Source organism: Lonchura striata, chromosome W (assembly GCF_050655825.1).
Source record: "Lonchura striata isolate lonStrDom1 chromosome W, ASM5065582v1, whole genome shotgun sequence".
Lineage (NCBI taxonomy): Eukaryota > Metazoa > Chordata > Aves > Passeriformes > Estrildidae > Lonchura > Lonchura striata.
This window is the reverse complement of record NC_140743.1, coordinates 1781739-1807718: the sequence shown is the minus strand read 5'-3', so window position 1 is coordinate 1807718 and position 25980 is coordinate 1781739. Positions and strand designations below refer to the sequence as shown.

The 25980-nt window shown below is 44.1% G+C and overlaps 1 protein-coding gene across 5 annotated transcripts in view; it reads right to left on the bottom strand.

The window, feature by feature from the left end:
• Positions 1-7382: 7382 nt before the first annotated feature.
• The window catches only part of LOC146762977 (AN1-type zinc finger protein 5-like), an 87203-nt gene continuing 68605 nt past the window's right edge, over positions 7383-25980 (bottom strand). For all 5 annotated transcript variants that reach the window (XM_085571088.1, XM_085571087.1, XM_085571086.1 and 2 more), the window contains 2 exons: positions 10005-10130; positions 7383-9014 (listed from right to left, as the gene is read on the bottom strand). In XM_085571088.1, the coding sequence (XP_085427214.1) occupies positions 8866-9014; positions 10005-10130 (275 nt within the window). In that variant the 3' untranslated portion in view covers positions 7383-8865. The remainder of the gene's footprint in view (positions 9015-10004; positions 10131-25980) is intronic.

The following is a 25980-nucleotide window of genomic DNA, read 5'->3' as shown; positions in this document are numbered from 1 at the left end:
AGGAAAGGAATGATAACCAGTGTTAGAGGGGCCCTGTCTCTAGCCAGGGAGAGGCACGGGAAAACCGGATCTTCTGGACAGTGTGGATCTGATGGCCTGGCACATCAGAGCCACAAAAATATGTTGCTTTAGTTGATACTGGTGCACAGTGTACTCTGATACCATCGGGACATGTGGGGGCAGAGCCTGTTTCCATTGCTGGTGTGACAGGGGGATCACAACAATTGACTCTGGTGGAAGCCGAGGTGAGCCTGACTGGGAAGGAGTGGAAGAAACATCCTATAGTGACTGGCTCAGATGCTCCGTGTATCCTAGGCATAGACTTCCTCCGGAACGGCTATTACAAAGACCCAAAGGTACTCAGGTGGGCTTTTGGAATAGCCGCTGTAGAGGCAGAAGACATTAAGCAATTGAACGCCTTGCCTGGACTGTCAGAAAACCCCTCTGCAGTAGGACTCCTAAGGGTGGAAGAACAACGCGTGCCAATTGCGACCTCGACAGTGCACCGCCGGCAGTATCGGACGGATCGAGATGCCGTGATCCCCATCCACAAAATGATTCGGGAGCTGGAGAGCCAAGGGGTGGTCAGCAAAACCCACTCACCCTTCAACAGCCCCATCTGGCCTGTGCACAAATCTGACAAAGAATGGAGATTGACTGTGGACTATCATGGCTTAAATGAAGTGACTCCGCCACTGAGCGCTGCTGTACCGGATATGCTGGAACTCCAGTACGAGCTGGAGTCCAAGGCAGCAAAGTGGTATGCCACCATTGATATTGCTAATGCGTTTTTCTCCATTCCTCTGGCAGCAGAATGCAGGCCTCAGTTTGCTTTCACCTGGAGGGGCGTGCAGTACACCTGGAACCGACTGCGCCAGGGGTGGAAACACAGCCCCACCATCTGCCATGGACTGATCCAGACTGCACTAGAAATGGGTGAGGCTCCAGAACACCTGCAATACATTGATGACATCATTGTGTGGGGGAGCACAGAGTCAGAAGTGTTTGAGAAAGGCGAGAGGATCATCCAGATACTACTATAAGCTGGCTTCGCCATCAAGAAGAGCAAAGTCAAGGGACCTGCCCGAGAAATCCAGTTCCTGGGAGTGAAATGGCAAGATGGACGGTGCCAGATTCCCACTGAGGTCATCAACAAGATCACAGCTATGTCCCCACCAACCAGCAAAAAGGAAACACAAGCTTTCCTGGGTGCCATAGGTTTCTGGAGAATGCACATTCCTGAGTATAGCCAGATTGTGAGCCCTCTTTATCTGGTTACCCGAAAGAAGAATGATTTCCACTGGGGCCCTGAGCAGCAACAAGCCTTCACCCAGATCAAGCAGGAGATCGCTCATGCTGTAGCCCTTGGCCCAGTCAGAACGGGACCAGAGGTCAAGAATGTGCTCTACTCTGCAGCCGGGAACCATGGGTTGTCCTGGAGCCTTTGGCAGAAAGTGCCTGGGGAGACTCGAGGCCGACCACTGGGATTCTGGAGCCGAAGTTACAGAGGGTCTGAAGCCAACTACACTCCCACAGAGAAGGAAATCTTGGCTGCCTTTGAAGGAGTTCAAGCCGCCTCAGAGGTAATTGGCACAGAAACACAACTCCTCCTGGCACCCCGACTACCGGTGCTGGGGTGGATGTTTAAAGGAAAGGTTCCTACTACCCACCATGCCACTGACGCCACATGGAGCAAATGGATTGCCCTCATCACTCAACGCGCCCGTATTGGAAACCTGAATCGCCCTGGGATTTTGGAGATAATTACGAACTGGCCAGAAGGTGAAAACTTTGGTCTCACTGATGATGAGGAGCAGGTACAATTGGCAAGGGCTGAAGAAGCTCCACCATACAACCAACTACCAGCAGAGGAGACCTGCTACGCTCTTTTCACTGACGGTTCCTGTCGCATTGTAGGGATGAACCGGAAGTGGAAAGCAACCGTATGGAGCCCCACACGCCAAGTTGCACAAGCTACCGAAGGAGAAGGTGGATCGAGCCAACTCGCCGAACTCAAGGCTGTTCAGCTGGCTCTGGACATTGCTGAAAGGGAGAAGTGGCCAAAGCTCTACCTTTATACTGATTCGTGGATGGTAGCCAATGCTCTGTGGGGCTGGCTGGGAAGGTGGAGGAAGGCCAACTGGCAACGTAGAGGAAAGCCAATCTGGGCTGCTGATATATGGAAAGACATTGCCTCTCGGGTGGAAAAGCTGACGGTGAAAGTCCGTCATGTAGATGCCCATGTCCCCAAAAGTCGGGCTAATGAGGAGCACCGAAACAACGAGCAGGTAGATCAGGCAGCAAAAATAGAGGTGTCAAAGATAGACTTAGATTGGCACCATAAGGGGGAGTTGTTCCTGGCTCGATGGGCTCATGATGCCTCAGGTCATCAGGGCAGAGATGCCACCTACAAGTGGGCACGAGACTGAGGGGTGGATCTAACCATGGACAGTGTTTCCCAGGTTATCCATGACTGTGAGACGTGTGCTGCCATCAAACAGGCCAAGAGAGTGAAGCCCCTATGGTATGGTGGGCGGTGGTCCAAGTACAAGTATGGGGAGGCCTGGCAGATTGACTACATCACACTGCCCCAGACACACCAAGGCAAGCGCTATGTGCTGACCATGGTGGAAGCCACCACTGGATGGCTGGAGACTTTCCCTGTACCTCATGCCACTGCCCGGAACACCATCTTAGGCTTGGAAAAGCAAGTCCTGTGGAGACACGGCACCCCTGAGAGAATTGAGTCTGACAACGGCACCCATTTCAAGAACAGCCTTATCAACACCTGGGCCAGAGAACATGGTATCGAATGGATATATCATATTCCCTATCATGCTCCAGCTGCCGGCAAAGTTGAACGGTGCAACGGACTCCTTAAGACTACCCTAAAGGCACTTGGTGGGGGAACATTTAGAAACTGGGAAATTAACCTGGCAAAAGCAACCTGGATGGTCAACACCCGAGGGTCTGTCAATCGAGCTGGCCCTGCCCAGTCAGAACCCTTACACGCAGTAGATGGAGATAAGGTCCCTGTAGTACATATGAAAGGTATTTTAGGGAAAACTGTTTGGATTAATCCCACCTCAGGCAAAGACCAACCCATTCGTGGGATTGTCTTTGCTCAAGGACCTGGTTACACTTGGTGGGTAATGCAGAAAGATGGGGAGTCCTGCTGTGTACCACAGGGAAACTTAGTCTTAAGAGAGAACTGGGTATAAGATTTCATGGTGTGCAGATGGAAATAGAATAAGGGGTGGATAATGTCCTGGGTTGTAAGATAAGCTTGTATTCTATTTGCCATCTGTTGAAGGCAAACCTGTTGGGCAGGTTTTGTTATCTCTCTCAAAGACAATGTTTTGCCCCGTAGAAGCAATGGTTTGTTTATACACTATTGACTGACTCACTGCCAGGCTGGTAAATGTAACACCATCCTATTGTGAGGGGTCCCACCCAGAGGGGGAAGCCAAGCACTCTATTATTGTATAAAGGGGTAGCTGTTTGGGGAGAGAGGCAGCTGGCTCTCTCTCTTTGCGGGATTCCCAGGGAAGCAGCTCTCTTCGGCGGCACTCGCAGCGAAGCAGCCGGAGCGCGCTGAGGCGACGGCAGCGGAGCTCGGAGGCAACCCCAGCGCAGAGGAAGACCGGCCCCACTGCCACCAGATCTTCAGGGGAAAACTATACCCTTTTAAAGATCACCACTGCAGCTGCAATTCATCAACTACTGCAAGGGGAGCAATCTCCCAGCAGGACTGCTACTGGCACCCCGAATTCTCAGGTTCTGGACTTTTTCACTGGTTTTGTTTGTACCGATTGCATTTGCCTTTTTTAAATTGTTGTCTAGTTTTCTCCTAGTAAAGAATTGTTACTCCCATTCCCATATCTTTGCCTGAGAGCCTTTTGATTTAAAACTCCTAGTAATTCAGAGGGAGGGGGTTTACCTTCTCCATTGCACAGGAGGCTTTAGCCCTCCTTCGCAGATTCCTGTCTCGAACCTAGACAAGGGGCCAGCCCGGTTCCAGTCCTTCCACCACCCTTGGGGCCTACCTTTCAGGCCATGGGGCTTCCCCTCCCCCACCCAGCTCGTGGCTGGGCAGGGGAGAGGCTGCACTGCACGCTGACCGGAACCAAAAAGAGCGAGTTCCCCTGGGAATTCTGCTTTTAACCCCTCTGTGTTCTCAGAGGCGTGTCTACTTTCAATTGGTCAATATCCAAATTGACCTCTTCCTTCTGGAAAAAATTCTCTTTCACTGTCAAACCACGACACCAGAAGAGAAAGAAAAAGAAAAGAAAGAAAGAAAGGAAAAAGAACCTTGCCTCCCTTCAAGAAAAAAACAAAAGCAGACAAACAACCTGCCTGCGGTCCAGAGACACCCATATAACCGGGCTAGACCCCGGACCATAAGCAATGCTGCACGCAACTACATTCAGCACCGCCGCCGCCTCAGCTGGGTCGGCTAGCACTGGAAGTTACTGTGCTGAGCCCCTGCTTGCCACTATCCATGTGGAATAGCCCCCGTACCGCGGTTCTTGAGTCCCCTGCACAACCAGGATAACCCCTAACTATTGGCAGCACCAGACTTCACTGTGCCCAGTGCCCCTGGTTACTGCCATTCACATGGACCCACTCCCACTTGTGATCTGGAAACCCCTTGTCCTGGTTTGGAAAGCAAAACCAGTGAGAGGCTCTAAGTCAGAAATACAATTTATTAGGGGAAGGGAACAAATAACCAAATATATACAATAGCACAAAAGAAGAACTACTGACAGAGTTAGAGATACAACCTGACACTTGCTGTCTAGGGCAGTGGTAGCAGATATGGTTCTGTCCATGCAGTGGTCCTGTATACTGATGTAGTTTCCCTCTGGAGGTCCAGTGTAGAGAAGGTCTCAGCTGTTCCTCTTGGAAGAGGGGATCTACTTGCTGTCTACATAACCCTGTTTATATCCTTGATGGCATCATTTGGCTTCTCCCTTTGGGCAGAGCATCTGACAATAGAATGCTGTGATCTTATCAGTCATGTGGCTAAAAGAACTGGTCTTCCTGGAGGGACTTATCTCTGAGTCACAAGATAAGGGAAAAAAAAAAAAGGAATTGCAGCTTGAGGTGGTAATGGAATACACCCCAATATTATAACCTAGGACACCCCTACACAACTGGGCTGGTCCCTGACCACTGGCAGCACTGGTTTTTACAGCGCCCTTCCAGTTGCCGTCACCCATGTGGTGCCCCTGCAGTCCCTTGCCTGGAAACCCCACTACTGGGTTAGCCCTGCCAGGCACTACTATGCTTGGCACCTCTAAGTCACCACTGGCAGCCCTGCACAGGCGAGCCTGCATCGCTGGGGTGTTACTGTGCCTAGCACATCCGGTCACCACTCGCGTGGACTCCCACAGTCCCTGCCGCTACTGGTACCCGGTGATCCCAGCCCCCACCAAACACCCCCTAAATCCAGTACCACTCTTTCACTCACACCCTGCCATTTGCGGTTCTACCGCTTCCCTCTCACTCCATGTCCCGCCCTATATCTGCCCTTAAGCTCCGACAGACCAGGTACAGATCCTGTGCACAAGTGCACTACTGCCTGGAGCTGGGGTTTATGCTCTTGGATTAAGGGTGATTAATCTGGCCAAACTAATTATAAGGATGGTGCCTTTTAAAATCAATTCTCCCAAGTCTCATTTGCACCTCAAGCACACTCCCGGACTCCGTTTCACTCACACCCAGGAACACTCACGGACTCCATTTCCCCCATGCACAATACTCACAATCCTCCAGATCTTTCCATCTGCAGGTTTTTTTCAGGGAACCTTTTCTTCCCCCTCTTCTATTTCATTATTTGGTCCTTTGTTGTAGCCAGGGTGTCAACCTGCAAATTATCGATGATCCCAGGAGAAATCAATCGGGCCACCGAATTCAGTGGGGCGCACTTCCTGTTGAAAATCTCCTAGGGCCATGGAGATGAGGTTTTCATCCTGGATCAAGTCCCCATTTGTGAGAAACAACCACTCACTTTAAAATTTTAAAGGTTTATTAAACCTTAACAAATACAACAAAGGACTGAATAAGGAAAAAGGACAGCACACTGAGTCTGTGACTGGCTGCTACAAGCTCGTCTACAAAATGACTGCTCCGCCTTTTATACCTGTGGGGTTGCATCAGGCAACCCTGGCCCCTCCAAAAGTCTGTCAGTCAACTCTTCTTTGCCATCCATTGGTGGAGACTACTTTCTTGCAACTTGATTGGAAGTCAGGGGTTGTCATGCCGTGCCCTCCTAGCAACAAACTTTCCCCATTCTCAACTGCCCCATGCAAGGGACACATGTACATGCCTTCCCTCTACATGTCCTGGGACAACCCAGGCTGTCTGGTGGCAACAATATGAGGGGGGGGGGGGAGAAGGAGACTATGGGGAGAACAGAGGACATCTAAACAACAAACCACAACAACATAATCATACATTAATAAAATATCTTTTAACTCAATAATAACAAAATCAAATACCAAATTCTGGAATACCAAATAACCCACCCATAGTGCTGGAAAGTCTGCACATCTCATGTGGGCAGGGTTCCTAGAAAGAATGCCTTATTAACAGGTGGGGTTCTTACCTGTGTCCCAGGCTGGACTGGGGATCTGTGGTCTCCTTGAGGAAAGTCCCAGTGCTAGCATAAAGATCCAGAGATCCCAGGATCTGTGTCCCAGGCTGTCTTTCTTCTCTTTCAGATCAAGCAGGAGTAGTGTTTTGCAAAGCTTTCTTTTCCCAGGAAAGGGTTAAAAGTCTTGGGCTCCCAGGACTGCTGAGATCTTACAGCAGGCTGCCAAACTCCCACAGCTGGGCACCTTCCTCCCCCCACCTTTGTCTTCTCTGCGGCATACTGCCGGCATATGTTATAAAATTTCCAGGTGGAATGGGCTCTCTCTTTCTCTCTCTCTCTCTGGGGGTCTGCCTGGGACATCTCAGTGTTTCTCCACCCTTCTGACCTGTGGGGGGCTGGCCTGGTTCCATTCCCTTCATCCCCCCCTCACTTTCTGGGGCTGTGGCCTACCTCAGCCACAGGCCGCATGGCTTCCCCTCCCTCGCCCAGCCCGTGGCTGGGCAGGGGAGGGTCTGCACTCTTCGCTGACCCTGACTGGAACAGAAGAGAAAGTTCCCCTGGGAGTTCTCTGCTTTTAACTCCCTGTGTTCTCAGAGGCGTGCCCAATGCCTACAGTGGTCACTCCAAGTGTCAATATCCAAACCTGACCACTGATTGGTTTGACCCCACCTTCCTGAGAAAACTAATTTCCATGTCAAACCACGACAGTTTTGTATCCCAACTGCCACAGGGCCACTTTTAAGTTACAGCAATAACTAAAGCAAATGAACTACCACAAAAAGTATTTATTTCTGTACATGATTTTTATTATTTGCATAATGCAGCAGAGCATAGATGCTGAATAGAGTCATTATGTGCCATACCTAAGTATGAACTATCTGTACATGCTTGCATATCTGATAACTAAATTGAAAGAACAAATTTCAAGCAAAAGCTTGATTTTTAAAGTGAACTGAAAAACTAAGATTGAACACTGCAATAAAAATCATAAGTAGCATCTTGTGTACATATATATGAAGAGGCATTACAACACTAGTCCACACTATACTCAATTATATCAAAAACCACCACAAGTTTCATACATCACAAAACCCCCTTCCATTATAACACAGAAAAGATTTTATCAGACAAGCATCAGTGAACTATACTGTCCTTCCTAGTTATTATACAAAGCTGTAGATAATGGAGCCCATGCAATATACCCAAGAACACTGCAGTCCTACACCAAAATACAATTAAAAATGATAAAGCAGCCTTCCAAGAGTGGTTCCAGCTCCCACTTAAGTCTACAGGAGTCATGTTGGGTATGATTCCCATACACAACAATTGTTACATTTAAAACTTTTTTTTTTTTACTGAAAAAAGCTCCTAATAGGTTTTGAACCCAGAATGTGCTGAATTTAAGAAGCACATGAATAATAAACTGCTGAAATACTTCTGCAACTTACACAGATGCATGCGTCACTTGACAGAGTTGCTGTGGTATGTCTAAAAATCCCACCGATAGCTTTTGTTTTCTAAGTCAATCTTAGCACAATATTGTGCTACACAACATTATTAGCTATGCAAGGAAAGGCAGACAACTGTTGCAGGACAGTTCTTAAATTTCTAACAGGACATTTCCTTTGGGAAATTACTATAATTTTCATTATTCTAAAGTTGTTATCTGCTCTAAAATAATTTTCTTCTCATATATATCTGATTTTTTTCCATTTTTCTCATTGCAATTGCTAAATTACTTTTTATTAAATATGGCACTAACACTCATCTTACTGGATGGTAGAGCCCTCTACATGTCTTATATTCTGCTGGAATATAATGAAGCATGGAAACTGAAAATAAAATAAGATTTCAAATGGATAGAAGTAGACCATTGGCCTTTCTGACATATCCTTCTCCCAAACAGGCACAGTCTTTGGCTAGTCATAAACACCTTGAACATCTCAAAAGGCAGATCTGCGCCAAACATTAAGTAAACATCTGTTTGGCACATGTGAACTAGAGCCTGTCTTCTGTACATGTGTATTCCCATGCAGGTTCTAGCCATCCAATCATATTCTGAGGAGAGCATATACATTTTCAAGGACTGTATCTATCCAATTCTGCCTGTAACAAACACCCAAACATTATGAAAAAACATTAAGACAGACAAGGCTAAAATTAAAACTTTGGAGAACAAAGGAAAATGACCATGCATCTGCTCTTTAATGCTTTCATAGGGCATATTAAAATAAAACAAAAGTCAGTCTTTTCACAAATAGACTAGTTTATATTCTCTGGATTTTTTCAGCCACCACAACTGGATTCTCTTTCCTGATTTTTGCTGCAGCTTCTGCTTTGTAATCATATGGACAGTTATGCTTGTCAGAATAACGGTGAAGTCCACAAAATAAGTTTCCACATCGGCAACCAAACCCTGTATAAAGAAAATGAAAAACAACATTACTAGGAAGTTTCAGACTTAAGAAAGCTGTAAATTAAGGGCTTAGCCAGTTCAAAGGGGGTATGTGCATCTTCTGTATCAAATAGATTAAGTGGAATTAATATTTTCAAATATTAACTTTATTAAGGGATCTAACATTATGGATTTTGTAACAGCAAGCAAAAGTTTAATGCCTACAGATTTCAACAAATTTAATCTATGTCCTGGATTGAAAGATAATGTGTGTATTCTATTTGCCATCTGTTAGAGGTAGGGCAGTTATCTTTTGTTAATTGGGCAGTTTTCTTTATCTTTTCCACAAACCAATCCTCCCTCTGGGAAATATCTTCTGTTAATGGGCCATTGAGTCTCACTGCATGACTGATAAAATTACATCAACCCATTGTGAGATGCTCTGCCCAGGGGGAGGAGCCAAGCATTCCTACCTGGATATAATCAGAGATTTTGGGATACCAGAGCAGCCTTTTCCTACCGGATTCCCAGAGGAGCAGCTGTCTTCTCCACTGGATTCCCAGAGGAAGACTAGGCCCATCTACACCACTACTGCACCTTCAGAGGAAAACTATACCCTTCTAGAAGATTATTGCTTCAATAGAACCACACCTGTCACTCCAGGAGGACTGCAGCCACCATTTCCATTGGACTGCTACCAACACCGTGACCCACAGGATGTCAGGTCATATTCTGATTCTGTCAGTAGGTGTTTTTTTTTGTTTGTTTGTTCTATTACATTTGTATTTTTAGTTTTCCTAGTAAAGAACTGTTATTCCTATTCCCATATATTTGCCTCCGAACCTTTTAATTTCAAAATTATAATAATTGGGAGGGAGGGGGTTTACATTTTCCATTTCAGGGGAGGCTTCTGCCTTCCTTAGCAGACACCTGTCTTTTCAAACCAAGACAATCTAGTAAGAGGCAACTAATAATATAAATCTATTCAATATTAACAAAGTACTATCATACCCGTAAGGCCAACCTTCTTTTTGCATGTGAAACATCTGTTCTTCTTTGGTTTAAGCAGTTCAGAAGCTTTCTCTTCACTCTGTGAAGTACTAGGTTGAGAAACTGATGGGCTTGGTTGAGTAACAACTGTTAAAGCAAGGAAAAGAAATAAAGGTTATTTTCTTCCCTTTCTTGACTTCACTAGCACATTTGTATTTATTAACAGTGAAATCCCCTCTACTAAGACCCTGAAGTTTATTGTCTGAAGTGGTAAGTAGAATAGGTATTCTATTAACTTCCCTTTTATCTCTACAGAAAATTATGAAGTTTTCCCCACTGTTCCATCATCTAGAAAATACAGCATACCTAGTGTTATCACCTGTATACACCCATATAGGTCCTGTACACACAATATTAAAAGTAATATGATCCAGTTTAAATTAATCTAAAACAATAACAACACTTTAAAAGTTGTTGAACAGAGGGGATACTTGTGGAAAATAGTCAATAGGACCATATTTTAGAAACTAATGACATTTACAGTAATGCTTTTTTGTCATAGTACCAAGTTACTCTTCCATTATACTTGCAAAGTCAGATGATCTAAAACCTCAAACAGTACACTACCTAACATTCTTGAGCTTCAAACCATTGATTTTGTGATACACTAAGTATACTACTACAAGCCCCACAGCTTAAAAAAGCCCTTAATTCAGACACTTTTCTTCAGCAATTTAAAGAAAAAAGTACATGTTTACATTGGATATCAGGATCCTTGTACTACATTCAACCTTAATGATCAAGCAGTTTGAGTCAAAGTGGCTTATTTTTCAATTGCCTTTGTCATGAACTCTTTTGGTTACATTTCTCACTTTTTATCCAAGTTCTATGCAGGATAAAAATGGGTCCTTCTGTGAACTTCTGTGGTTCTGTTAGTTTTCTTTGAAAAATTAAATTTTTTGTCAGTTGTTTTAAAAATCCTTTAAATACCCAAATTATTGCAGAGGAAACACAAGGGAGATGTGTTTGTATACAAACTTTAATGCATACAACCCAGAGAGTCTGTCCATGTTCAGTTTTCCTGGACACTCCATTGTATGATTACATGTATTGTTTTTAAAAATAATGAGCAAACTATAAAATACACTCCAAAATTAATGATTGAGAATATAGGTTTAAAGGATTCACTTGTAACCAACTTTATACCCACAAATATTATCTCTTAGTTGAGATCCTTTTAGATCAGTAAGCATTGCATTCTGAAAGTGGATTTTTTAAACATCATGAACCCCTTTATAGGTTACATTTTATTATCCTTACTATTAATACTTGCTCTTATAAGATTTTATTTGTATTATGTTCATATGCCTATTACTACTAACACAAAACCTCACAGATCCAAGCCCCATTTCACAATTCACTGCAGAAGTGAACAAAGAGAGCCTCCAGTCAGTTCATATTTCAGATTGTAAACAAGATTCAGTAGTGACAAATTTTAGAGGCAACAAGGAACTTTCAGTGCTCATACCCAAGCAGGAACCACTTGAAACAATGGAGGAAAAACCTCATAAGACGCAGTGCAAGTGCAGCAGTGACCAGATTTGAGCTCACTGATCCATCAAGACATATTGTATTAGATAATATTGTGTCACAATACAAAGATTAAAAACAAATCCATCTAAGGGAAAATGTTACCAACTACTACAAATATACTTACTTCCTCCTCTACATAAATATACTGACCCCGAGATTAGCTTAGTTGTTAAGAGCATGGTGCTAGTAACACCAAGGTGACAGGTTTGATCCCTCTGTGGGCCAGTCACCTAAGAGCTGAACTTGAAATCCTTGTGGGTCCCTTCCAACTCATAATATTCTGTGAACTCTGTGAAAATGACAGGTGTTCACTGCTACAACCAGCAACCTGGGAACTAGGAAGCAATGATGATAATCCAAAGTGCAAAGGCCCATTTCCAAAAAGAGGTGCCAAACAGGATCCTTCCTCCACAACTAAAACATTTTCCAAAAACAAAAAGCAGGTAACATGCAGAAATGGGCAACTAAAAGGTCCCAACACAAGGAGATTTAACAGGTTCCCCTAAATCAGAATTGTTCAATTTATTACTTGACACAGATAACACCTGCAAAAAGTAGGCATCCACCCACTTTTATGCCAGCAGAGTTAAATCTAATAATGGGTTTTAATAATGAAGTCCTCAAAGTAGCTTTGCATAACAGCTAGAACAGGGACAACAACTTTTAACTAAAGCTCACACATAAAAACACCCCTCCATTTTTTCATCAAACTGTATCTCAAATGAAATATAAGTTTTAGTTCTTCTGACATGACATTAGTACACACATTCATCAGATACTATCCTGACAACTGCTTGTCACAAAAAGCTCCCTCTAGTATACATTAAACAAATTTTACGCCAGAAATCATACTGTGTTAACCAGGCAAAGTACTCAAAGTGACTGCAGTGGAATAAATCACTAGACAAAAGCTGAAACGATGGTAGGAAAATGGTTGTAACTGTCACCTGCAGATCTGCCTCCTCAGTACCAATAACCCTATTCATATGGAGCAAAGCCTTTTATCACCAGAACATGTTCTATTGCCATAACAGAGGTCCTGTTGGCATGTAGCTCTCTTCACCACCATGGTTATTTCTCTTGCCAACTACCAGCTCAGATTACCAGATGAGGTTTGTTTCACTTCAATTTTAGGAGACCAGATCTCCTGCTACAAGGTTGAAGAACTTGGGAGCAAAAAGAATTTTCTAGAAATGGACATGATTTTTAAATGTTATTAAGTAATACAACAATAAGTTAACCACAGGCAGTGTAAAATGCAGTGCCATCAGGAACAACAAAACAGGCACAGGGGATGCTATTCAGAGGGACCAGGACAAGCTCAAGAAGTAGGTCCATGTGAATCTCCTGAGGTTCGACAAGGCAAAGTGCAAAGTCCTGCATTTGGGTCAGGACAACCCCCAATATCAATACAGGCTGGGGGATGCAGGGATTTAGATAATCCCTGTATAAGAGGACTTAGGGTTACTGGTGAGTGAAGATCTGGATGGCAAAGGCATGGACTGGGAAAACAAGCACTCACTGTAGAAGATCAGGTTTGAAAGCATCTAAGGAACCTGCAGGTGCACAAGTCCATGGAACCTGATGAGATACATCTGCAGGTTCTGAGAGAACTAGTGGATGAAGTGGCTAAGTCACTATCCATCATATTGAGATGTCATGGCAGTCCAGTGAAGTTCCCATTGACTGGAAAAGGGGAAACATAACCCCCATTTTTATAAACAGAAATAAGGAAGACCCAGGAAACTACAGGCCAGTCTGTCTCACCTCAGTGCCTGGCAAAATCATGGAGCAGATCCTCCTGGAGACTATGCTAAGGTATATAGGAAATAAGGAAGGGATTGGTGACTACCAACATGGCTTCACTAAGGGCAAATCATGGAAGTCTTTATGAAAGGGCTACAGGATTGGCAAATATGGGAAGAGTGACCAAAAAAAAATCTTCCTGGGCTCATGCAAAGCATTTGGTATTGCCCCACACTACATACTTGTCCTTAAAGTGGAGATATGCAAAGTGGACATATAGACCACTTGGTAGATAGGAAATTGGCTGGATGGTTGCACTCAAAGAGTTGTGGTCAACAACTCAATGTCCAAGCGGTGACCAGTGCACACTGGCATGGACCTGTTCATACAAGTCCAGAGAAGGGCCACTGAAAGGCTTCAGGAAGGAGGGCTGGAGCACTTCTCCCATTAAGACAGGCTGAAAGAGTTGGAGCTGTTTAGCTTGAAGAAGAGAAGGCTTAGGAAAGACCTTAGAGCAGCTTTCCAGTACCTAGAGGGCCTAGAGGTAGGCTGGAGCAGGACTTTTTACAAGGGCATGTAGTCATAAAACAAGGGGGAATGTCTTTAAATTGAAAGAGGGTAGATGTAGATTAGATATTAAGAAGAAATTCTTTACTGTGAGGCTGGGGAGGTCGTGGCACAGGGTGCCCAGAGAAGTTGTGGCTGCCCTATCCCTGGAAGTGTCCAAGGCAAGGTTGAATGGGGCTTTGAACAACCTGGGATAGTGGAAGGTTCCCTGCCCATGGCAGGGGGGTTGGAACTATACGATCTTTAAGGTCCCTTTCAATCCAAACAATTCTACAATTCTATTATCATAAATCTGCTAGGATAAGGAACCAACCTAATTCTAGTACAAAAAGTACCTGAAAAACAAAAAGACAAAATCCTCACAAATACAACTGTTGCACTATATATTTGGGAACATTTACGTCATTCAGTTGGAAAGTAAGATGCATCTTCAAAGCAGACAGAGGGAGAACAGCAAGGTTACATATGATTAGAAGTAAACCACAAGCCACAGCATGACAGCTGTTCAACCAACACAAATAAAGGTCCTGCAAATAGGAAGACTAATGCTACTCTGACCCCAAAGTATTAAACCCACAGTGACTCTGAGACTTCTGAAAAAGCAATAATCATGGTACTAACAGGCTCAAGAACAATGCATCCCAATGAGCAAGGAATCAGGCAAAGGGGACAAGAAACCTGCATGGATGAATAAAAAATTCCTGTAATTACTCAAACACAAGCAGGAAACACACAGGAGTTGGAAGCAGGGTCAGGTCACTTGGAATTAATATAAAGAGGTTGACAGAGTAAGTAGAAATGAGATAAGGAAGACCAAGGCCCATCAAGAATTAAACCTGGTCAAGGATGTAAAGGATAACAAGAAGGACTTCTTCAAATACATCAATGATAAAAGGAAAACTAAGGATAATGTGCGACCATTTCTAAATGGAGGGGAGACCCCAGTGATAGAGGACTCGGAGAAGGCAGAGTTACTGAATGCCTTCTTTGCATCAGTCTGCACTGACAAAATCAGTGCTCAGGGATCCCTCACCTAGGAGACCATGGTAAAACTATGTTAGAAGGAAGACTTTCTCTTAGTCAGGGAGGACTGGGTCCATGAGCCTGCAGTGCACTTGTGGCCAAGAAGACAAACAGAATCCTGGGATGCATTAGGAAGAACATTGCCAGCAGGTTGAGGGAGGTGATCCTGCTCTTCTACTCAGCCCTGGTGAGGCCACATCTGGAGTAGTGTCTAATTCTGGGCTCCTCAGTACAAGAGACATGGAGCTCCTCTCTTATGAGGAAAAACTGAGGGAGCTGGGCCTGTTTGGCCTCGAGAAGGAATGACTGAGAGGGGACCTCATCAATGTCTATAAGTATCTGAAGGGAAGGTGTCAAGAGGATGGAGTCAGGCTCTTCTTGGTGGTGCCAACAATAGGACAAGAGGCATTGGGCAGAAACTGGAACACAGGAAGATCCACCTGAACATGAAGAACTTTACTGTGCAGGTGACTGAGCACAGGGACAGTTTGCCCAGAGAGAATGTAGAGTCTCCCTCACTAGAGATATTCAGGAACTGCCTTGACACAATCCTATGCCATGTGCTCCAGGATGACCCTGACTGAAGAGAGAGGTCAGACCAGATAGCCCGCTGGTCCCTTCCAACCTGACCCATTCTGTGGTTCTGTAACTAGACTGTCAGAACTGACAGTGGTTTTCCTTACACAAACCAATACAACTGGAGCAGTTCATAAAGGACTGTATCCTGTGCGAGGGACCCATGGTGGAGCAGGTAAAATGTGCAAGAAGGAAGGAACAGCAGAGAACAGTTATGAACTGACTGCAACCAATTCTTCCTGCATTACTCAGAATATAGGGAGAGGAGGTAGAAGAGTCTGGAAGTAAAGATGGGTCTAGGAAGAAAGGGGTGAAGGGATGGCATTTTTAGATTTATTTGTTTATTACTACCATGCTCTATTTTTTTATCTGGCAATAAATTAAATTAATCCAGAAAGGACTACTAAAGTAAAAGCAAGGTTTTAAAAGCTTCCTGTATACTCAAACAAATTATCCAAAATAGTACCTTATCAGTTTAAAAAAAATGCATTGACTTCCACAGTAATAGGAAACAGTAAGCAAGCCAGTGAAGAGTGAAATGCCTGAAAACATTAAAAAAAAAAAAAAAGTTTTCCTATTACCATCTGAGTAGGAGTTGCCTTGGGGCAGTTTTCCTTATCTGCTTGTTAATAGCCCCATCAATGCCTTGCCACATGACTCAGAGATAACACTGTCCAGGAGCAGGTGACTAAGGACACACCTCGTGACCCATTGTGAGATGCTCTGCCCAGGGGGAGGAGCTAGGCATTACCACCTGGATAAAAGTGGAGATTTCTAGACAGAGGACAGCCTTTTCACAGGTTCTCCGAGAAGACACAGCATCTACATCTGCCATCCCAAGAAGACTGCAGCTACTCCAATTTGGACTGCTACCAGCACACTGGCCAGGTTGTATTCTGACTTTGTCAGTAGTATTTCCCTTTGTATTATTGCATGTATTTTTGTCCTTTTCCCCTTTTCCCAATAAATTGTATCTCTGACTTGGAATCTCTCACTGGTTTTGCTTTCAAACCAGTACATATTTTTGGCGCCCAACGTGGGGCAAGAAAGTACTGAGAGAAGTCAGAAGTACAATTTTGTATTGTAGAGGGTACCTATTCACTATGATGCTTAACATGCTTTTTTTGGTCTTATACCTAGCTCTCTATATTTTCCCAAATGCGGGGAATTACCTGGCAATTGTAATGCTCATGTGTAGACCAGGGTATGGTATGAGAATTGCTTTATTTGTCTACTATGTCTATCGCATTATAACCTCTGAGGCAATGAACATGATTTGGAATATGTACTCCATTCTGTTTGCTTGTCCTAATCTAGGCTGCTACGTCTGGGGCCTCGGCAACCTCACCCAGCCCCTGGGGGGAGGGGTAAAGATTGATTCTTTCAAACCTTTCAGGCTTGACACAGCAGTTTTGGAAAATGTTAAGTTCCCTCTGGATGCCAAGGACAGCATAATGTTGTTGTTAGTTCTTCTTTGTCTTCTCTGCACAATCTGCAACATGCTTAGAAACAAAACACTACATAGTGTGATGCAGCGTCTTCTTGAGGAAGAGGAAACAAGAAGCAAAGCAGCAGTGTCCGTGCCTGTACAGAATACCACAACAGCATCCATGTCAACACAGGCTGCCATAGAGAAAGAAGGAACCAAAAGGAAAACAACAGTGCCTGTGTCTACGCAGACTGTCACGGAGGAAGAAACCAAAAGCAAAGCAAAAGTGTCTATGTCTACACAGACCGGCACAGAGGAGGAAGGAACTGAAAGTGCCATCAGCATCTCCACACAAACCATCACCAAACCAGAGCAGCCTGAACCCATAGTAGTTGCCCCTGTTCAGAAGAAGAAATCGAGGAGCAAATCAGTTCGCATAGTAACTGACAAGGACACTGCAGGACCCTCGCACCCAGTGGAAGAGAGAACCAGAGATCGTCACTCGCTCTCTATCCCTGGATGATCTACGTGACCTGTGGACAGAATTCACCTGCCAGACAAATGAGTCCATCCTGACCTGGCTTCTCCGCATCTGGGACGCTGCAGCCAATGACACCATTCTGGATGGAAGTGAGGCTGGGCAAATGGGATCACTATCCCGGGATGTGGTCATTGACAAGGGGATTGGGAGAACCCAAGAAACTCAGCCTCTGGCAGCGACTGCTCACAAGTGTGAGGGACAGATACCTTTGTAAAGAAGACCTCCAGGTGCTCCAAGGAAAATGGAACACCATGGAACCGGGTATCCGATGCCTGAGGGAATTGGCTGTGTTGGAGATAATTTTCTCAGAAGACGACAGATTTCCTAAGTGTCCAGACTGTGTCCAGTGCACATCACAAATGTGGTTGAGATTTGCACGGCTTGGACCAGAGATGTACTCTCGTTACCTGGCAACACTGCAGTGGAGAGAAGGCGAGGACAGGGTGGGCGTCTTAGCCAATAAATTAAGAATTTACGAGGATACGGTCACCGCCCCATTTCGTACCCATGTCTCGTCCGTGGAAACAAGGTTGGCTGAGCAAGTCCGGGACTTGATTGAAGAGAGTCATGAGAAACTAAAAAAGGAACTTAAGGAAGAAGGCTACCATATTTCACCAGAACCAACAAGAATCTCTGCCATTAGGAGCCAGCGCTCCCAAGCCAAGGAGAGAGGATACACTCCACGAGGAAACCTCTGGTTTTTTCTTCAGGAGCATGGAGAAGACATGAGGAAGTGGGATGGAAAACCCACCTCTTCCTTAGCAGCCCGAGTACGTGAACTAAAAAGAACACCTAACACAAAAAGAGTCAATGCTGCTCCAGTCTCTCAAACACAGAGTTCCAGACAATTTAAGAATAATGATATAACTGATCCTCTTGAAGGAACCTCAAGAACCTATTTACCAGAAGAGAGCAACGTGTACCATGACCAGGAATAGAGGGGCCCTGCCTCTAGCCAGGTAGAGGACAGGGACAATCGGATCTATTGGACCGTGTGGATTTGATGGCCTGGCACATCTGAACCACAAAAATATACAGCTTTGGTTGACACCGGTGCCCAATGTACCCTGATGCCATCAAGATATGTAGAAGAATCCATTTCTATTTCTGGGGTAACAGGAGGATCCCAGCAGCTTACTGTATTAGAGGCTGAAGTGAGTTTAACTGGGAACAGGTGTCAGAAACACCCCATCGTGACTGGCCCAGAGGCCCCATGCATCCTTGGCATAGACTATCTCAGAAATGGATATTTCAAAGACCCAAAAGGACATCGCTGGGCTTTTGGGATAGCTGCTGTAGAGACAGAAGACATCCGGAAACTGAATACCTTGCCTGGTCTCTCAGATGACCCTTCTGCTGTGGGACTGCTGAGAGTTGAAGAACAGCAGGTACCAATTGCCATGACAACAGGGCACCGTCGGCAATATCGTACCAGCAGAGACTCTGTGATCCCCATCCATGAGATGATTCGTAAATTGGAGAGCCAAGGGGTGGTCAGCAAGGCCCATTCACCTTTCAACAGCCCTATATGGCCAGTGCGCAAGTCCAGTGGGGAATGGAGACTGACGGTGGACTACCGCGGCCTGAATGAGGTTACACCACCACTGAGCGCTGCTGTGCCAGACATGTTGGAGCTTCAGTACGAGCTGGAGTCCAAGGCAGCAAAGTGGTATGCGACCATCAATATTGCAAATGCCTTCTTCTCCATTCCTTTGACAGCAGAATGCAGGCCTCAGTTTGCCTTCACCTGGAAGGGAGTGCAGTACACCTGGAACCGACTGCCCCAGGGGTGGAAACACAGTCCCACCATCTCCAATGGACTGATCCAGGCTGCACTGGAAAAGAACGAGGCTCCTGAACATCTACAGCATATCGATGACATCATTGTGTGGGGGAGCACAGCAGGGGAAGTCTTCGAAAAAGGAGAAAAAATTATCCAGATTTTACTGAGAGCTGGTTTTGTCATTAAACAAAGCAAGGTTAAGGGACCAGCTCAAGAAATTCAGTTTCTAGGAGTCAAGTGGCAAGATGGACGTCATCAGATCCCGACAGAAATAATCGACAAGATCACCGCTATGTCTCCACCTACCAACAAGAAGGAGACACAAGCTTTCCTAGGTGCCATAGGCTTTTGGAGGATGCACATTCCCGAGTACAGCCAGATTGTGAGCCCTCTCTACCTGGTCACCCGAAAAAAGAATGATTTCCACTGGGGCCCTGAGCAGCAACAAGCCTTCACTCAGATCAAGCAGGAGATCGCTCATGCTGTAGCCCTTGGCCCAGTTAGGACAGGACCAGAGGTCAAGAACGTGCTCTACTCTGCAGCCGGGAACCATGGTTTGTCCTGGAGCCTTTGGCAGAAGGTGCCTGGGGAAACTCGGGGTAGACCACTGAGATTCTGGAGCCGGAGCTACAAAGGTTCTGAAGCAAACTACACCCCCACAGAGAAGGAAATCTTGGCTGCCTATGAAGGAGTTCAAGCTGCTTCGGAAGTAATTGGCACTGAAACACAGCTCTTCTGGCACCCCGACTACCAGTGCTGGGGTGGATGTTTAAAGGAAAGGTTCCTTCTACACATCATGCCACTGATGCCACATGGAGTAAATGGATTGCCCTCATCACTCAGCGTGCCCATATTGGAAATCCAAGTTGCCCTGGGATTCTGGAAATTATAACAAACTGGCCTGAGGGGGACACTTTTGGATTGTCTTCTGAAGAAGAGGAGCAAGTGGCAAGTGCTGAGGAGGCCCCACCATATAATGAGCTACCAGAAACTGAAAGACAATATGCCCTTTTTCCGGATGGTTCCTGCCGAATCATAGGCACTAGCCGGAAATGGAAAGCTGCAGTGTGGAGCCCCACACGACAAGTGGCACAAGCTACTGAGGGACAAGATGGATCAAGTCAGCTTGCAGAGCTTAAAGCCGTCCAGCTGGCTTTGGATATTGCTGAGCGAGAGAAGTGGCTGAGGCTCTATCTCTACACCGACTCATGGATGGTAGCTAATGCTCTGTGAGGATGGCTGAGTTGCTGGAATAAGGCCAACTTGTCATGCAGAGGGAAACCCATCTGGGCTGCCGAGATCTGGCAGGACATTGCCTCCCGAGTAGAGAAGCTGACCGTGAAGATTCGACACGTGGATGCACACATACCCAAGAGTCAGACTACTGAAGAGCATCACAACAACGAACAGGTAGACTGAGCTGCCAAGGTGAAAATATCACAAGTAGACCTAGATTGGCAGCATAAGGGAGAACTATTCCTAGCTCGTTGGGCCCATCATGCTTCTGGTCATCAGGGGAGAGACGCAACATATTGATGGGCACGAGACCGAGGGGTGGACCTTACTATGGACAACATCTCGCACGTCATGCACGACTGTGAGACCTGTGCTGCAATCAAACAGGCCTAACGGATGAAGGCTCTGTGGTATGGTGGGTGATGGTTGAAATACAAGTATGGGGAAGCCTGGCAAATTGACTATATCAGGCTTCCCCAAACCCGACAAGGCAAGCACTATGTACTGTCCATGGTGGAAGCAACCACAGGATGGTTGGAAACCTACCCTGTGCCTCATGCCACTGCCCGGAACACCATCTTAGGCCTAGAAAAACAAGTCTTGTGGAGACACGGCACGCCTGAGAGTATTCAGTCAGACAATGGAACACATTTCAAGAATGGCCTCATCAATACCTGGGCCAGAGAACATGGGATTGAGTGGATATATCATATCCCCTATCATGCTCCAGCTGCTGGGAAAGTTGAACGATACAATGGACTGCTTACGACCACCCTAAAGGCACTCGGTGGGGGAACTTTCAGGAATTGGGAACTGAATTTGGCAAAAGCTACCTGGATAGTCAACACCCGAGGGTCCATCAATTGAGCTGGTCCTGCCCAATCTGAACCCTTGCACACAGTGGATGGAGATAAAGGCCCTCTGGTACATATGAAAGGTATTTTAGGAAAGACTGTTTGGATTAATCCCTCCCCAGGCAAAGACAAACCCATCCGTGGGATTGCTTTTGCTCAAGGACCCGGTTATACTTGGTGGGTAATGCAGAAGGATGGGCAAACCCATTGTGTACCACAGGAAAACTTAGTCTTAAGTGAGAACTGTGTGTAAGGTTTCATCATGATGAAGATGGAAATAGGAAAAGGGGTGGATAATGTCCAAGACTGAAGACCAAAAAAAAAAAAAAACAAACCATTTTCCAATTACCATCTGAGTAGGAGTTGCCTTGGGGCAGTTTTCCTTATCTGCTGTTAATGGGCCCATCAATGCCTTGCCACATGACTCAGAGATAACACTGTCCAGGAGCAGGTGGCTAAGGACACACTTCGTGACCCATTGTGAGATGCTCTGCCCAGGGGGAGGAGCTAGGCATTCCCACCTGGATAAAACTGGGGATTTCTAGACAGAGGAGCAGCCTTTTCACAGGTTCTCCAAGAAGACACAGCAACTACATCTGCCATCCCAAGAAGACTGCAGCTACTCCAATTTGGACTGCTACCAGCACGCTGGCCAGGTTGTATTCTGACTTTGTCAGTAGCCTTTCCCTTTGTATTATTGCATGTATTTTTGTCCTTTTCCCCTTTTCTCAATAAATTGTATCTCTGACTTGGAGTCTCTCACTGGTTTTGCTTTCAAACCAGAACACCCAACTACTACCACAGAAGGGCTGGAAAAAATAAAACAGAAGGGACAAAAGTAATAGACAAAGAGCACCCAAAAGTCATCAGAAAAACATCCACAGCACCAGAACTGAAGACTATACAACAAATTACATAATTTGTGTGCTGCACATTAACACAATTGACTTGTATATAACGTTTGAGTCAATAAGATGGACAGTATTTATTATGCTTTCACAAGCCTGAAAATAAATATTTTATTATTTAGAAACTGCAACTGCTATTCTGATCTACCTGTCCATTATAAAATGTTAAAGAATAAACTGTATATTCAATTTGATGCCAAAGAACTGGGATAAAATTATTCTGCAGCATAAAGCTAATATCTCACATGCTCAACAGGCACACTGAATATTTTTACTCTTCCATCAATATAACAGATACCCCTGTTAAGTATCACACTAAAATATGGTTTAGATTGGCTGCCATCAATACTTGATGCCTTTTGCACATGTCTCAGAAAGATACAGTAGCACGTTATTCGCAATAAACACAGGACCAGCTGTTTAGTCTCCAGACTTATTCTTCAAGACAGACGGCTTCAAGACTTCAAGGAGATTATTAGCTCCATTTCAGAATTGTTTCAATTGAGGGCATCTACTTGAGCTACAGCGGACATGGAAAATGGGAAGGTAATTTTGAACACATGACAAAGTTGACATATCTGATGATTTTATTGACAGCCACAAAGGAACTGTCTACAGATATCACCTACATTTAAATACTATAGCCATATTTGAAAACAAATCAGAATCAGATATTAGCAAGAAGCAAGCAATATAATATATCATCTTGAACATTCAATAGCTCATAAGATATTCATCATATTACTCAGAATATTCTCTGTAACACACTGTAAATTTCATAGCTACTGGTTTTATCTGTAACATATGTGAGGGCATCCCTTAACAGGGTCTTGCATGTAAGATAGCTGTGGTGTTGAACATTAAAATAATTTATCATATTGGCTTGGTATGGAGCCAAAAGAAAAATGATCTAACAATCATCTCATTAATTTCATTATATGACAACATTCAGGAATGGGAAGAGCAACCTACAACATGGATGGAATAAGACTTTAAGTTAACAGTGTTTGTGGAAGAATTTTAACACTTATTTTGCACAAGACCATATACATTTAAAGTTCCAGTTCACCTTCTTCATAGGCAGCACTATTGCATAGCTGTGACTTCAGTGATAACTCACCACACTGCTCTGTAAAACAAAGCTATTACTGGGTCCAGAAAAATAAGGTTTTTGATATGCACACTAGACTAATTAGGTCTGGAAACGCTAACAGCCCTGAGAGATTTATTCAGAAAGGCAATGACCTACAAAAATGCTAGAAATAGGCTATGACTTGATGCACTATGGTTATTTAAACATACTTGTTTTCACAACAGTTGATTTTTAGTGCTCAATATGCAAGTCAGCTCTCTTGTATGAATCTTTTATTGCCACTTAAAAATCTGCTTTAAAAAAACAGGTTTCTTTGAGGCCTCTACTATGCCTCACCAAATTAGTAATAGTATTGTTCTGATGCAATAATCAACACAAGGCAAGTAAATTAGTTATATAAGGGGGTTTTTGGCATTTAATTACTGTTAATTAGCATGGGGAAAAAACCCACAAATATGAACAATATCTCCAGAATATTTTGGGTATATTCTGACTATGGTCAAGACTGAACAAAAATTAAATCCTTTGTTAAGAAGTGCAGGAGCAGATCAAAAGCCTATAAAATGCATGATATAGTTAATGCCCAATTATGGAGTTTTGATATAAAGGTATTTATATTTCACTGACTCCTACACAGATCATCAGATAAGCAACTGAACACATGCTTCAATTCAATTACAAAACTACAACAAGCAACAAATTTGAACTAAGAAACTACAAGTTAAGATATAGTATGTTAGACATTTAAATTATAACCAACTAGGCCAGTTATATCTGTTATGCCTTTCTTCCTTCAAATGCTAAGATATGATTCATTGCCTTCAGACCTGATTTGTTCTGAATGAGAATCCAGGTTACAACCTCAACCTGAGAATAGAACAATACAAAAGAAAATACAAGCCTGTTAAGATTAATTTTATTCAACTTCAGAACCCTCTGGAATCAGATGCTTAAAATCCAAACAGCATGAGAGTATTCTTTTAGCCTGCAGACAATTGTCCAGACCTAACTATTTAGAACTTTGACTTGGAGAATAAGTCTTCATAATGCCTAAGAAAAGAAAAACCCAAACCTACTTTGCTTGAAAGCTACATTGTTTGTTCCAGACCTACCATCTAATAGAGTTATGAAATTAAATTGCCAAGGTGAGACTACAGATAAAACTGAAGTATTTTCATTAGCAACATCATGACAGGCATTAGCTTAGAGAATAACATCTCATAGAAAGTATTAGCTTTGTTTTACAAGGTCACATTAATTATTTACTATTGTTTCAGCTCCTCCTCAAGAGAGACCAACACATATTGGATGCTGCAAAAAAAAAAAGAGAAAGGAAAAAAATAAACTAACCCAAACACAATAGGGATTTATAAAAAGTTGAGGCCAGCTTTTTTTTTTACTGCAAGACACAGGATCAATATACTAATCGCAGGATCAATATATTAGTAAATACAGCAAACGCTGTATCTTAAATGTCTTATAAAACCCTTGTCATCTAAAAACAGCAGACAAAGGCACTATTCTGTGCTGTCTAAAATCTGCTCCCAACTTAACTTTTAGATCAGCTGAAGACTGTTTCAAGAACTTAAGGATATGTACTAAGGAAGACAATTTTGTTATTGAAGTTTGTTTTCCAAACTTTTAAATTCCATAGTAATTTTCCCAATTATCTCTATGCAAGCTTCAACAGAGCTTTGACTGGTTTCAACTTGTTCTGGTTTGAAAGCAAAACCAGTGAGAGACTCCAAGTCAGAGATACAATTTATTGGGAAAAGGGGAAAAGGACAAAAATACATGCAATAATACAAAGGGAAAGGCTACTGACAAAGTCAGAATACAACCTGGCCAGCGTGCTGGTAGTAGTCCGAATTGGAGTAGCTGCAGTCCTCTTGGGATGGCAGATGTAGTTGCTGTGTCTTCTCGGAGAACCTGTGAAAAGGCTGTCCTCTGTCTAGAAATATCCACTTTTATCCAGGTGGGAATGCCTAGCTCCTCCCCTTGGGCAGAGCATCTCACAATGGGTTATTAGGAGTCACAAGGTGTGTCCTTAATCACCTCCTCCTCCTGGACAGTGTTATCTCTGAGTCATGTGGCCAATGGCCAAGCATTGATGGGCCCATTAACAGCAGATAAGGAAAACTGCCCCAAGGCAACTCCTACTCAGATGGTAATTGGAAAACGTTTTTTTTTATTTTTTTTTAAATCTTGGACATTATCCACCCCTTTTCCTATTTCCATCTTCATCATGATGAAACCTTACACACAGTTCTCACTTAAGACTAAATTTCCCTGTGGTACACAACGGGTTTGCCCATCCTTCTGCATTACCCACCAAGTATAACCGGGTCCTTGAGCAAAAGCAATCCCACGGATGGGTTTGTCTTTGCCTGGGGAGGGATTAATCCAAACAGTCTTTCCTAAAATATCTTTCATATGTACCAGAGGGACTTTATCTCCATCCACTGTGTGCAAGGGTTCAGATTGGGCAGGACCAGCTCAATTGATGGACCCTTGGGTGTTGACTATCCAGGTAGCTTTTGCCAAGTTCAGTTCCCAATTCCTGAAAGTTCCCCCACCGAGTGCCTTTAGGGTGGTCTTAAGCAGTCCATTGTATCGTTCAACTTTGCCGGCAGCTGGAGCATGATAGG